The sequence below is a fragment of the Arachis ipaensis genome, chromosome B4 (assembly GCF_059453495.1).
Source record: "Arachis ipaensis isolate K30076 ecotype BB chromosome B4, ASM5945349v1, whole genome shotgun sequence".
NCBI classification, from domain to species: Eukaryota; Viridiplantae; Streptophyta; class Magnoliopsida; order Fabales; family Fabaceae; genus Arachis; species Arachis ipaensis.
The window spans coordinates 131034843-131048866 of NC_142439.1; the positions used below are offsets into that span (position 1 = coordinate 131034843).

The 14024-nt window shown below is 31.4% G+C and overlaps 1 protein-coding gene across 1 annotated transcript; it reads left to right on the forward strand.

Annotated features, from left to right (window-relative positions):
- Nucleotides 1-5878: 5878 nt before the first annotated feature.
- On the forward strand, nucleotides 5879-8038 carry LOC107634950 (uncharacterized). The gene is made up of 3 exons (XM_016338282.3): nucleotides 5879-6459; nucleotides 7027-7130; nucleotides 7521-8038. Exons 1-3 carry the CDS (start codon nucleotides 6298-6300, stop codon nucleotides 7828-7830), a joined length of 576 nt encoding a protein of 191 aa, XP_016193768.1. The 5' UTR covers nucleotides 5879-6297; the 3' UTR covers nucleotides 7831-8038.
- The last annotated feature ends 5986 nt before the right edge of the window (nucleotides 8039-14024 follow it).

A 14024-nucleotide genomic window follows, 5' to 3' on the forward strand; every position in this document is an offset into this window, starting at 1 on the left:
CAGCGCTACACCTTGGGCAAGTCTCGGATCTCCTAGGCAGCCGCAGGTGAAGAAGCTCCATAACTGGAAGGCGCTCATGCAAGGCTCGCCATAGGAAGATGCCAATTTCGGGGGGGGGGGCTTCAATTTTCATAAGTTCACCCAAGTGTTTTTCCTCTGTTGGAGGTTCGGGATGAGGTCCAAAGGGGGATGATTGAATTGATAATCTACTCGGTACCCGGGAGAGACTTCATATTTACCAGATTTATGAAACATCCATGTAAGTTTATCATTACCATCAATAATTTTGGTTAGTAAAATCCGGTTGCTAATTTGGGCTGGAAATATGCTTTGAATGATCTGCTGATTGCATTGTTTACTGGGGGTTAACAGGTCACTGACTCTGATTACTGCTTGGTTTGTCGAGAAAGCATTCAGTCGGAAGAGTGGTGAAAATTGTTGAGGGGAAGGAACCCATGGATCGGAAAAGATATTCACATACTGACTAGTTCCAACGCTCCAGATAAGACCTTTCTTAGTGACCTTTCGACCTTCCAGCATACTCTTCCAACCCCACGAAGGTGAGTTCCCACTTTCTGCATTCATAATATCTCTGTATCTGTAATACTTGCCTTTTAGAACTTGAGCAATTAACGAGTTAGGTTGAGTTGCGAGTCGCCAGCATTGTTTTTCTAGTAAGGCCAAATTTTGAGCACCCAAGTCTTTGAAACCCAATCCTCAATCTCTCTTGGGTCTTGACATAGTATCCCAACTCACCCAGGAAGTCTTTCTTTCGTCTCCCTTCTGTCCCCACCCAAATTGTCTTAGAATTCCATGGATCTCGTGGATTAAGGAATAAGGGAGTTTAAAGCACGATAGTGTATAGATGGGTACTGCTTCACCACTGCCCTTGTTAGTACGTGACGCCCACCGAAGGAGAGCAACTTCCGTTTCCAGCCCTCCACCTTCTTCTGCACCTTATCCTTAATAGCACCAAAAGTTGCCTTTTTTTATCTTTGAACAATAGATGGTAGGCCTAAATATTTGTCTTGTGCGCTAATATAAGTGATATTCAGCAGGTTAGCCAGCATAATTCTGTGATCTTGTGGAGTATTATTGCTGAAAAACACAAACGACTTACTCAAGTTTATCTTTTACCCACTATATCTTTCATAATTATCCAACAGTTCCAAAATATGCTCACAAATATAGGGAGGAGCCTTTCATAATAATATAGAATTGTCAGCAAAGAGAAGGTGGTTAATTTTAGGGGAACGCCTGCAAATCTAAACACCATAAATGATTCATTTTGCTTTGCCTTGTGTAGCAAAAAGGATAGACCTTCTGCATAAAAGAGAAAAAGATATGGAGACAGAGGGTCACCCTATCGGATGCCTCTGGTTGGCCAGAAGTAGCCATACGGTTGTCCTTCCACAATAACAGAGTAAAAAACAGTCATCACAACTTCCTGAATCCACCTTATCCACCTTACATCAAACCCCAATTTTTCCATCATAAACCATAAAAATTACCATTCCACCCTATCATAGGCTTTACTCATATCCAGTTTAAGAGCCATTTCTGCTTCAATATCAAATCTCTTTGTCTTCAAATAATGCATATATTCATGGGAGATTAGAATATTGTTCGAAATTAACCTCCCTTTTAAGAAAACACTCTGATTTGCGAGATAATTCATTATGGCTTGTAGTCTATGAACCAAAATCTTTGAAATAATTTTATACATAACACGTGCGTCAGGGACTTTAGGAATGAGGCATATCTAAGTATGGTTGAAGCACTTTAGCATTCGACCTCCCGATAAAAAACTTCTTATTGCTGCAAATACGTCTCCTTCTATAATGTCCCAAAAAAACGTAAAAGAAATTTGCTGTGAATCCATCATCTCCAGGAAACTCTAGGAATGGATACTAAATGTAGCTCTCTTCACTTCTTCCTTTGTAACTGGGTGAAGAAGATTACGGTTTATAGTTGGCGTAACCTTTGACTCAAAATCTTCAAAGACTTGGCTCGGATCCTATATAGCTGAGGTCGTAAAGATCTTCCTGAAATAGGATTTCGCCACTCCCGCAATCTCTATATTTGTGGCTGCTGTAGCACCGTCATTACCCTCCAAACTCCAAATTTTATTCCTCCGAAACCTGATTCTCGTAAATTGATGAAAGAATTTTGTGTTGTGGTCACCTTCCTTTAGCCACTTAATTCTTGCCTTCTCCCTCCAATAGCTCTCTTCATTGAGATATGCTTCCTTCAGTTTCTTTTCCAAAGCTGTGATCTGTTCTCCCCCAAAAATACCTTCATTTCTAAAATTTTTCAGATCCTCTTTAAGTTCTTAAATTTGCTTTTAAGAATTAGCTCTAGAGTTTTGTTGCCAATGAACTAAAGAGTGCTTGCACAATTTCAGCTTTTGAGTCAAAACAAACATAAGAGAGCCCTCAAACACCGATCCCCATGCCTCTTTGACTATGGATTTTACTTCCTCATTCCAGCACCAGCGCTCCTGAAATTTAAATCTCCGTTTTGATCTCTCTAACGGTAGATTAGAATCTAGTAAAATCGGTGCGTGATCTAAACCATCCTCATTAAGCCTTCGGACCACAGCAGTCAGGTAAAGGGAGAGCCATTCGGCTGAACCAATCACTCTATCAAGCCGCTATTGAATTAACTCCTGCCCTCTTCGTTTGTTTGACCATGTAAAGGGCCTTCCTACCATCCCAAGATCTACTAAATTGTTCCCATTAATGAAGTTATTGAAATATGTCACAGCTGAATCTGAAACTGCATTGCCACCCATCTTTTCTTGAAGGTTTTTAACAGCATTAAAATCTCCAAGAACTATACATTTGCCCTAAAAAACTGCATTACTCTAGAAACAATATCAAATTGTTGCACCCAAATCTACTCTGAATAGCTGAAATGAACTCCAATTAGACCCCATGCCTCTTGTTTTGAATCATCCAAAACTCTAGCAGTCACGAAGAAGTCACTTGAGTCAATCACCTCCACATTAATCCCTTCTTTCCATGCAAGTGCAAGGCCACCAACTGCCACTATTGGATTGCAAAGGAACCAATTTAAAAACCACACGCTCTCAACTTTCTTTTTACCTGTCGAGTTGGTTCTTTGTTTCACAGATAAAACCAACCTCGGGGAAGTGGGATCTACATATCCCTTTAAGATTTTGGAATGTCAGGGGCCTCTCCAAACCTCGACAATTCCAAGAGAGCACTTTCATATCACTTGGGGCGCCATTTGACGGCTGACACCCTCCACCTCAGTAGCAGAATTCTGATCGACATTCAGACAGATTCTCTTGTTCGGATTATCATTTTACTAGCCATTTAAACTCCGTTTGATACCACTGCAGACCACACTTCTCCCATCTTTTTTCCTTGCTAGTTTTTTTTTTTTTTAATTTTAATGCTTCTATTAGTCTTTCTTATATCACCAACATTTGACTGTAGTTGCTTAACCACCAAATAAGTGTTAATTTATGTCAGACCATCTTTTTTAGCTGAACTTTAAAAGGTCCTTTTAGTTCCTTCTGGTCACCCACCACCTCCTTATTAGCAGAGTGTGCAAAGTCTGATTTAGTATTGAACGACTTTTTCTTATCCTCCTTCATGAAGAGGCCCTAAAAACAATTAATAAGCCAAGACGGCATGAATTTTTTCTTTGGTAGATTTTTATATTTTTAGTATTTATTCTCCCCACTCCATTTAGTCACAATTATAGCTCAAATTTAAAAGACATAGTTGATCATTATAAAAATCAGAAATTTAATTGACACGTAATTTAAATTTTAAGGATCAAATTGAGCTTTTACTCTCTAATTATATAATTGATTGCTCATGTCAAGCATATATATTATATGTACTAATTTTATTATTTATCATGGTTATGTTATATGAATAGGAAATACGAATAATTTCAAAGGAATACTAACGTGTGAAAATATTCAAACCGGCAAGACATGAAATCTTGTACTTATCCTAATAAGTGAGAAGGTATGGTGGGAGTGCAACAATTGGAGAGTGGTGAGAATCTAAACATCAAAATCCACATGGAATCTCTTCAATTTACTAACTCTTCTTAAATTCTCATTCAATATTTTATATATAGGTAATTTATTTCAATATTTTATACCATTTCTAAATATATTTTTCCCCAAATATATCATGGACATTTATAATTGATCGTTAAAAAGATGATTAACTTGATTTGATTCCATTTAGATCCAGTGAATATATATTTTAGAGATTAATTTTAATATAATAATAATATAAATAATAATTTTATATAATCAATTAATTAATTATATATTTAAACAATATTTTAAATAATAAATTTTAAAACTAATTATCTTTATCAATCCAGTAATATACAATTAGTCCATGTAAAATGTTTTTATACCCATGGTACTTTTAAAATTTATATATTAATATAAAATTTATTTCCAAAAGAAAAATCATATCATGACAAAATATATTAATAATTTTTTATGTCACAATTATAAGACTACGTTTGATTTTGAGAATATGTCAGGATAAGATATTAAAAATAAAATATAAAAAATAAAAATATAAAAATTAATGTTTTTATATTTTATTTAGTAGTAAATTGAATATAAGATAGAACAAATAATAAAAATCTAATTTATTTTTCACACAATATTTAGAATAAAAAATAAAATATAATTATAAAAATTTGATAATAATAATAATAAATAAATAAATAAATTATGTCTTTATTTAATATTATTTTTGTCAAAAATAACATAAAATATATTAATTAAATATTTTAAAATATAATATTTTTATTTATATTTTATTTATTAAATATAATTTTATATTTTTGTAATAACTCAATGTTCTATCCTTATAAATAAATGTAGTCTAAGTCATATTCTTAGTAACTTTTATCAATAATGTAACCTACTTAGGTATAACAAATGATAATGAGTATTCATGACACGGGTAGTTACTTTTTTATCCTTCGTTATCAATCTGAAAATGCTAACAAAAATAATTTTCACGGTTGTTAATGATAAAGGTGTCTTCCATAAGTTTAAAAATATTATTAAAATATTCAACTGTAAAAGAAAAAGCCTTTTTCTTTATCAAAATTAACTGAAGTGTAAAACGAAAATGCTAACGTGACATCCGTTACATATTAATCTTATTTTCACTCCACTTCCCAATATTAAATTCTAATGTCGGTCATGGATAAGTCTTCTCTTCCCAAATAACAATAATAGCACAGTGAATGACAATTTTATTAATGAAAAAAAATATTTTTTACAGTTAGATATTTTTATAATATTTTTAAATATATGAAATATTTTTATTATTAACAATAGTTGAGTTTATTTTGTTGGCATTTTCATAAATTATAATGGATTTAAAATTTACTCTAATTTTATCTTCATAAATATCTGCGTATATCAATAAAAAATTTGAAGTTTCTAAAGTTAACAAATTTATAAAATAATAAAATAATAAATTAATTACCATTATATTTATAATTTATATCATATAAAGGTCTCGTAATCTACTAATCTTAACTTAAAGATAATTAAATAATTACTTTTATTAGTTTACCAATTTTTTTATTTTAAAAGAATTTGATTTATCAATAAATATTAAATAAACAAATAATTTTCTCCCTTTGTTTTTTTTTACCGTTAAGATATGTTGCGGCCGAAAAAAGTGAGACCGAAATTTGCAACCGTCGGATCTAAAAACTAGAAAGGGCACAGTTTTGGTCTGAACTCAACTGAGCTGTGTGTTGGTGATGGGACCCACACCCTCTCATGCACTGTGGACCCTACGAACACGATTCCCATTTTTCAGTGATATCATGAAATGAAGAAGAAGCCGCACACTCACACCCCCAACTCACGAAAGAGAGAAGAATGAATTGAAAAGAAAAGAGTCTTCTTCAACTCTTCTCTTCTTCTTCTTCTTCTTATTCTTCACACCAACACCTTCCTTTGAGTCACACCAAAGCCACTTCTGATTCCTACATCTCCATACCCTTTTCAGCTTCCATCTGACACCGAAAGTTTCCATTTTTCTCACATGGGTCATTTCTATTTTCCCTCTTTTCTTTAGTTTCCATCACCCTTTTGTCCCCGTTGGACTTCGTGTCTATCTGGGGTTGAAGCTTCCAAGTGGGGTTCTGTATTTTCATGCGGTGGTGGTAGCTTGTGTTCTTGAGCTTTTTTCCGGCTTCTGGGGTTCTGGTTTTGGTTGAATCTTGTGTTAAAATTTGAAAAAAAAAAATTGGTGATTGGAGATGATGGGTTCAGGTACCAATTTGGTTACCACGGTCATTGGGTTTGGGATGAGTGCCACTTTCATTGTGTTTGTGTGCACAAGAATCATTTGTGGGAGGATAAGAGGGAGTGTTGAATCTCGCATGATGTATGAGATTGAATCCAGGATTGACGTAGAACAGGTAAAAATTTCACCTCTTCAGACCCCCCCCTTCTTTTCTGAGCTGATTTTATTAAGCTTTTTTCTGGGTTGTGATTTGTGAACATGAGTTTGAGTTTTTGATATTCTGCTCAACTTTTGTGAAAATTAGTTCTACACTATGTATTATTTGGTCATGGTTACTAGATTGTTGTTCTGATCCAATCCTCCTTGAAGCATATAAGGAATGAGGACAGCTATAATTTTGGTTCTTTTGTAAGCTTCTATATCAAATGATGCAAATGCTGCATCCTTTTCCTAGAATAAATCTGTGACTTGGCTATAAATTTCAATCAGATGTAGAATTGGTATATAGGTATTGAACAATGTATATACTGCCCTTTCATTTGATTTGTCTTTGTAAGATGAGTATGTGGTTGAAACTTCTTCATAGGTCAGTATTCCATATATCATATAATTCAAGTTGATGATATTATTCTTTGCCTAATTAGTAGTTTAGTTTATACCTAAGTGGTGGTTTTGTTTATTTTACTTGTTTATCTGTTCAGGGTGGGTGATTTAGATTTTAATTTTTCGTTGTTTATGATAGCCAGAACATCATGCTAATGACCCTGAACCCGAGCCTGTTATGCTTGATGCAATCCCCACTTTGAAGTTCAACCAAGAGGCCTTCAGTGCCATTGAAGATACACAGTTAAGTTCGGTCTCTCGGTTTCAGCTCATGCACAACTTGTTCCTCATATGTTCCTTTACCTCGTATTGTAACTTCTGGTGTTTTCTAGATACTGTAATTGTCTTAACATCGTTTTTTATACTTTATTCATGGAGTTCGATTTTGATGTTTACACTGTCATCCAATCAAATCCTTTCTTTTGGACAACCATTCAAGTAGTTGATTTCAAAAGTTGTTACTTTTGCCGAAGGACATAATTGGATGTCCGTGTAAGACATCTTTACAATGATAGTCCGTAGAAATTAAATCCACGGTTACAAGAGCTAATGATATAAGAAAAGCACTTCATGGATTTGAAAGCTCAACCAAGGAGTCAATGAATGGATAACTAATTCGCATTACTTCTACAGGTGTGTCATATGTTTGGCAGATTACAGAGAAAGAGAAGTGTTACGCATCATGCCGAAATGCGGTCACACATTTCATCTTTCTTGCATTGACATATGGCTGAGGAAACAATCCACTTGCCCGGTATGCCGTCTGCCATTGAAAAACTCGTCCGAGGCGAAACATGTTAGACCTGTTACATTTACCATGAGCCAGCCTCTTGATGAGTCGCACACACCAGAAAGGAATCAAGATAGTGAGAGTCGTGTCGAACCGGCCGCTAGCAACTCCTCACAACCACCACCTCCCGGAGAACCAGAAGCAAGGCAATGATCTACTCGGGGGAGAAGGGTTCTTCTCAAAAGAAAGTAGTGTACAATTTCTGCTTCTATAGAGAAAGGCTTCTAATTAGATTGGATTCAAATTCTTTGTCTGTACTCTGTAGTATGGCATTCATATTCACTTGGTGGTTTAAAACAAGGCTTGTCAACAGTGATTTCTACAGCTTACATGTAAATAAATATGTTTTTGTTTTGGTGCATATGCTGATCTAGGTTTTGATGGAGTTTCTTGCATTTCTATTTAAAATTGACTTCTTTTAGCAAGCAATAACAGATTGAAAAGAAATACCAAATCACATGATTTTGTTTCTTGTTAAAGAATTTGGTCAATGGCAGAATTTTTGTTCCTTGTCACAAGAGGGTGAGTCTTGGAGGAAGGGTGCAATCATGTTTTATGACATGGGATTTGTTTGGTTAGGGAGTAAAAATAGGTTAGAAATTTTCATAGATAAATGTATTCTTGAAATTTTTCATCCTTTTATTATTTTGCAAAATCCTATTATTTATGTAATAAGTTCTATCAATGATTTCGATTGTGGGCTTGTGGCAGGTGACTCCAGACAAATCTTCAAAACCAAGTATATATTATAGCTATATATAATGAAAAAAATAAGCTTAAAAAACCTTGTTCAAATTGCGAAACTTATTCAAAAAATAAACTTAAAAAACTTATTCAAAATTGTGAAACTTAAAATCATTGTCATTGTCGATTTCATCTGCTGTTAACTTGGATTCCAGGAACTCAAACACAAAATCTTAAATATGTTAACTTAGATTACCAAACATAACTTGCAACTATGATCTGTCCATGTGCATATATGGTTTTAGAATTTTCTTTATGCCAAAGAGTTGTATTTGGAGCTTTGAGGTGCAATTGTGAAATATGCTTTTTTTGTATTTGAAGTTGGTAACTGCATTAAGGTGGAAACTCACATGGAGTTGTCTTCATGTGAAGTTGATAATCAAGAATCGTTAGATGACAATTTAGTCAAATCTATCAAATCATACAACGATTTTCGATTATCAACTCAAGTTACTGGAAAATACTAGTGGCATAATCTATAACTATGACACATAATTATGTCTCAGAAAAATTTGAGTAAAATGGCAAATGCAAAATGAGCTTTTCCTTAGACACTTCTTTTGCAATTTTTTGAGAGCAATATTATCCTAAGTTTTTATATGTTTCTGGAATCTGTTGATAGGAACATGTGTCGTTGTTTTTCAATAGATGGACACCAAAGTGAGAGGCAGAATTTGAGTGTCTTGTCATGTTTGCTTTGAATTTAGCTGTATATAGTACATATGATCATAGTTGTACTACCACACTGTTTTTTCTCCCTTTCTCTTTTTCACTGTTTCTTTCAAATATTCCACCTCCTTATTTGTATAAGACTTCCCTATATTTAGTTATATGATTCAAAATCTACTTAATATACTAAAATTGGGGTTTTCCCAACTAATGAAAGTGAGATGTCGATCCCTCATGATTCCTTTTTTCCTCCAAAATAAATACACTTTTCTCTATTCTAAATTATTTTATATACAAAATATCTTTATTATAATTATATTATAATTAATATTTAATAAATAATACATAATTATACTAATTTATGAACATATCTTCATTATAATTATATCAAATCAATATTTAATGCATTATTAAATTACTTATCAATTGTCAATTAAAAATACTTTTAATAATAATAATAATAATAATAATAATGACACCGGTTATGGTAATCATGGTAAGAATATTTTATTCTAATCATAAAATGATCAAATCTTATGATATTAATAACGCACATTGATTTTAAATATTTTTAGTCATTTTAATTATATTAATTTTAAAAATATTGATATAATTTTAATTCTTATTCATTATCCAATAATAATAATAATAATAATAATAATAATAATAATAATAATAACTTGAAAAACCTTATATAATCTATTTCAATTATCCGTGTATTATTATCAAAATTTTATATGTTCCTAAATATAAGTCTTGAAAAACACGATATGGCACGGACTATTAGTGTAGAGTTGTTTAGGTTTGTTTAGGAAGATATAATAGAATTTATATTTCTAAATCTACTTAATATACTAAAACTGGATTTTCTCCCAACTAATGGAAGTGAGGTGTCGATTTCTCATGAATCTATTTTTCTGCCAAAATGAATGCACTATTTTCACTTTTAAGTTTATTTTATAAAAATATCGTATAAATATGATAATGTCCTAATATTTTAAATATCATACAATTTATTATAATTTCTATCAATCAATTAATTGTAATCCAAATTGAATTATTATTTTGTTACGAAATTATTATTTCCTAATCTATTTATGGGCAATACATATATTAATTATAATCGTAAATTAAGCTATTTTACATTAAATGACTTATATAATGGTCATCTCATTTATTATCATAAATGCTAAATTAAATAAGTCATCATTACTTTTGATTTAGAATTGAATGAGAATAAAACTAGATATACTATTTTATTTGGTCTTTCGGGTTTAATGATTGTGACACTCAAATATAAATAGTGACTTCCGGATTTTGGTCTCCAACACATCAAAGCCATCTCTGATCCGTAACTCTTTTTCCATAAAAGAAATTTCGATTCAACTCTATAAGGGATACAGAAGGTTTTCAAAGAACAAAGGAATTGTCTGAATTTGCACGAATTCTAAATGTTCGAACTTACAATGTTGTTTCAGTTCGTTGTCGTTACGAGAATGACTCTAATCTATACGTGTCTAAGGACTAGAATAGATTAAATATTATTTAAGTAATTTATTTCTAATATTAATATTTGATTAAACTAGTTTTAGAGAAATTTAAATTGTTGACTCAATTTATATATTACGACTATTCTTTTTGAATATATTATTTTTATATTTGTTAATATAAAATTTCTTTTTTTTTCTGATTTTTAAGTTTATTTTCTTTCTCATTTTATATTTCAGATTAGTAATGTAATTATTAAGAAAAATGTATTTAAAAAAAAGAAATATTAAAACATCACTATTTTAAAAAAAAAAGAAAGATACGTGAAAAAAAATAAAACAAAAAATTAAAATATCACTATTAGAAAAATATTGTTAATATACGTATGAATGGAGTCGAAATTGAGGAATATATATAGATATAAAAAATAAAAAATTATTATACGATTGTAGAATAAAAAATAATCATATATATATATATATATATAACAAAATAATTATAACAAAAAAAATTAATATATGTGATTTAGATGTTTTTAATAACCGGTAAGATAGAATTTAACAAAATATAATTCACATATTTTTTTATTTATGTATATGTATAGAACTGTTTATGTATATGTATATATATTAAAAAAAAACTACTGTAATATATATATATATATATATATATATATATATATATATATATATATATATATATATATATAGAGAATTATTTAACAAAATTAATATATAAGGTTATGGAAAGTTCTATCCAAATTTGACAAGAACAAGACGACTTACATAGAAATTGTTTTCATGGATAGCAAGGTAAGTTGATTATTTTCCATGATTCTTTCAAGTGATATTAGGTCCATTTTATAAATATTTTTGGTTCATATATTTTAATGTTTTTAATAACCAGTAACATAGAGTTTAATAAAATATAATTCATATATTTTTTATTTATGTACATGTATAGAATTATTTATGTATATGTATATATATTAAGAAAAACTACCGTAATATATAAGGTTATGGAAAGTCTCATCTAAATTTGACAAGAACAAGATGACTTACATAGAAATGGTTCTCATGGATGATAAGGTAAGTTGATTATTTTCCATTATTCTTTCAAGTGATGTTAGGTCCAATTTATAAATATTTTAAGTTTATTTAATAAGTAAACTCTTGCACGCGAACAAAGACAGTGTGATTTTATAGATTTATAAGTGCTAATAACCTTTATATTTAATTTGTTTTATAGTATGATAATAACTAATATGTTGATTGGTGGATTTAACTATTACTATATTATTTATGATCACATTAAGTATATAAGTCTGATTTATTGAAAAAAGTAGATTATTAAAACCGATTAATAAACTATTTTAGAATTAATCCAATTAACACTAAATTGAAAAAAAAACATAACATGTTACTTTTTTATTAATCAAATTATTATAATTTAAATTAATTTTAAAATTATAATTTTAATCTTATCACGTGCATGACACGAGTAATTATACTTGTAAGTCATATTTTTCAGTTTTCTTTGTTTGATTGTTTCCAATCATTTTGGACTGTGTCTGTTGAGATTTTTCCGAAAAACTCATGATTTTTTTTTTTTGGAATTTCTACTGTTGAAAATAGATAACATATTTTGGACTAATTTGATAACATTTTAATATACCTTAAAATAATTTACATATCAATTTCTATCATTTATCTTCAAATTTTATCCTTAATATCCTTGACCTATAAATAAGTTTATCCTATTATACGCAATATGCACATGTCAGTAAGACAATAACATCATTAATATATAATTATTCTATTTTCTGTATTCTATGCCAATACCATCTTATTCCCCAATTGGTCAGGGATATCAACACCTAAACCAACTACGTGACTGTTTGATTGGCTTCTTAACACAAATTTTATTGAAGTTTTAGAGTTCTTGCAAAACAACCTTTGTCCATGATGTCATAACATGTTAGTGTGTTACCAAACTTACCATTACTACCATTTCATCATCTCTTGGGTTTTTCTTGGTGAGGTAGCTGCATATTTTGACAAAGAACAATGCTGCATATAGCACATATCTTATCCTACAAAGTTAAGAACCACTAGAAAAAAAAAGGGGGGGGATCTTGTTCTTGAATTTGAAATAAAGATGAATATTTTTGAAATAGTATCGAGGGTTAGGAAAGGTTATACACAAGCAAAGGTAACAGAGAGGGAAGCAGGGAAAGGTTTTCAATGTATTTTCTTGTATATTCTTTGTTTACAATCACTCTCTTAATATAGAATTCTAGGAAACTAAATACAGAAAGTATTCTAAATAAATATAATTGATTTTCCTTGATTATCTCTGATATCCTGTGATTTGTTACTCTAATTATAATATTCTAACAAATATTCTAACACTCCCCCTCAAGGTGAGCAGTGGAATCACCAATGCTTAGTTTGTTAAGAACACGGGTAAATGTTCTGTCTGCAACGGCTTTGGTGAGGATGTCTGCTAACTGGTCTTCTGACCTTATAAACGGAAGCTCAACACTGCCATCCTCAATCTTCTCCTTAATGAAGTGTCTATCAACTTCAACGTGCTTAGTTCTGTCATGTTGCACAGGATTCTCTGAGATACTGATTGCTGCCTTATTATCACACTTTAATTGACTTGGTAGTTGTGGTGGAAAACCAATCTCGGTCATCAGTTTTTTGATCCATAAAACTTCAGTTATACCTTTGGCAATTCCCCAAAATTCAGCTTCAGCACTGGAAAGAGCAACCACTTTCTGCTTCTTATTCCTCCATGTCACCAGGTTACCTCCCACAAGAGAAAAATAGCCCGATGTAGATCTCCTGTCATTTGGATTACCAGCCCAATCAGCATCAGTGTAAGCCTCAATGTTTAAGTGTCCATTCTTTTGGAACATGATCCCATTTCCTGGTGTCCCCTTCAAGTACTGAACAATACTCATGGCAGCTTTCATATGATCCTCTTGAGGTTGGTGCATAAACTGACTTATCACCCCCACTGCATATGCTATGTCTGGTCGAGTGTGTGACAGATAAATCAATTTCCCAACTAACCGTTGGTACCTCTCTTTATCTGCTAGATTAGCCCCTTCCTCAAACTTTAAACTGTGGTTAACTTGCATAGGAGTATCTGCTGGCTTACAATCGACCATCCCTGTTTCTGCAAGTAAATCCATGATGTACTTTCTCTTAGAAATAAAGATCCCTTTGTTGGAGCGAAGAACCTCTATTCCCAAGAAGTACTTTAGTCCTCCTAAATCCTTCATCTCAAATTCTCTGAACAAGTTATTCCTCAGTTTTGCAATTTCTTTCAAATCACTTCCGGTTATGATCATGTCATCCACATATCTTATTAGGCACGTGATCATATCTCCTTTTCTTTTCAAGAATAAAGTATGGTCAGAGTTGCTTTGTTTGTAC

Coding starts and splice junctions, on each gene's coding strand:
- LOC107634950 (XM_016338282.3), top strand. CDS start 6,298: ATGATGGGTTCAGGTACCAATTTGGTTACCACGGTCATTGGGTTTGGG. Junction 6,460..7,026: donor CCAGGATTGACGTAGAACAG/GTAAAAATTTCA, acceptor TGTTTATGATAG/CCAGAACATCATGCTAATGA. Junction 7,131..7,520: donor AGTGCCATTGAAGATACACA/GTTAAGTTCGGT, acceptor TTACTTCTACAG/GTGTGTCATATGTTTGGCAG.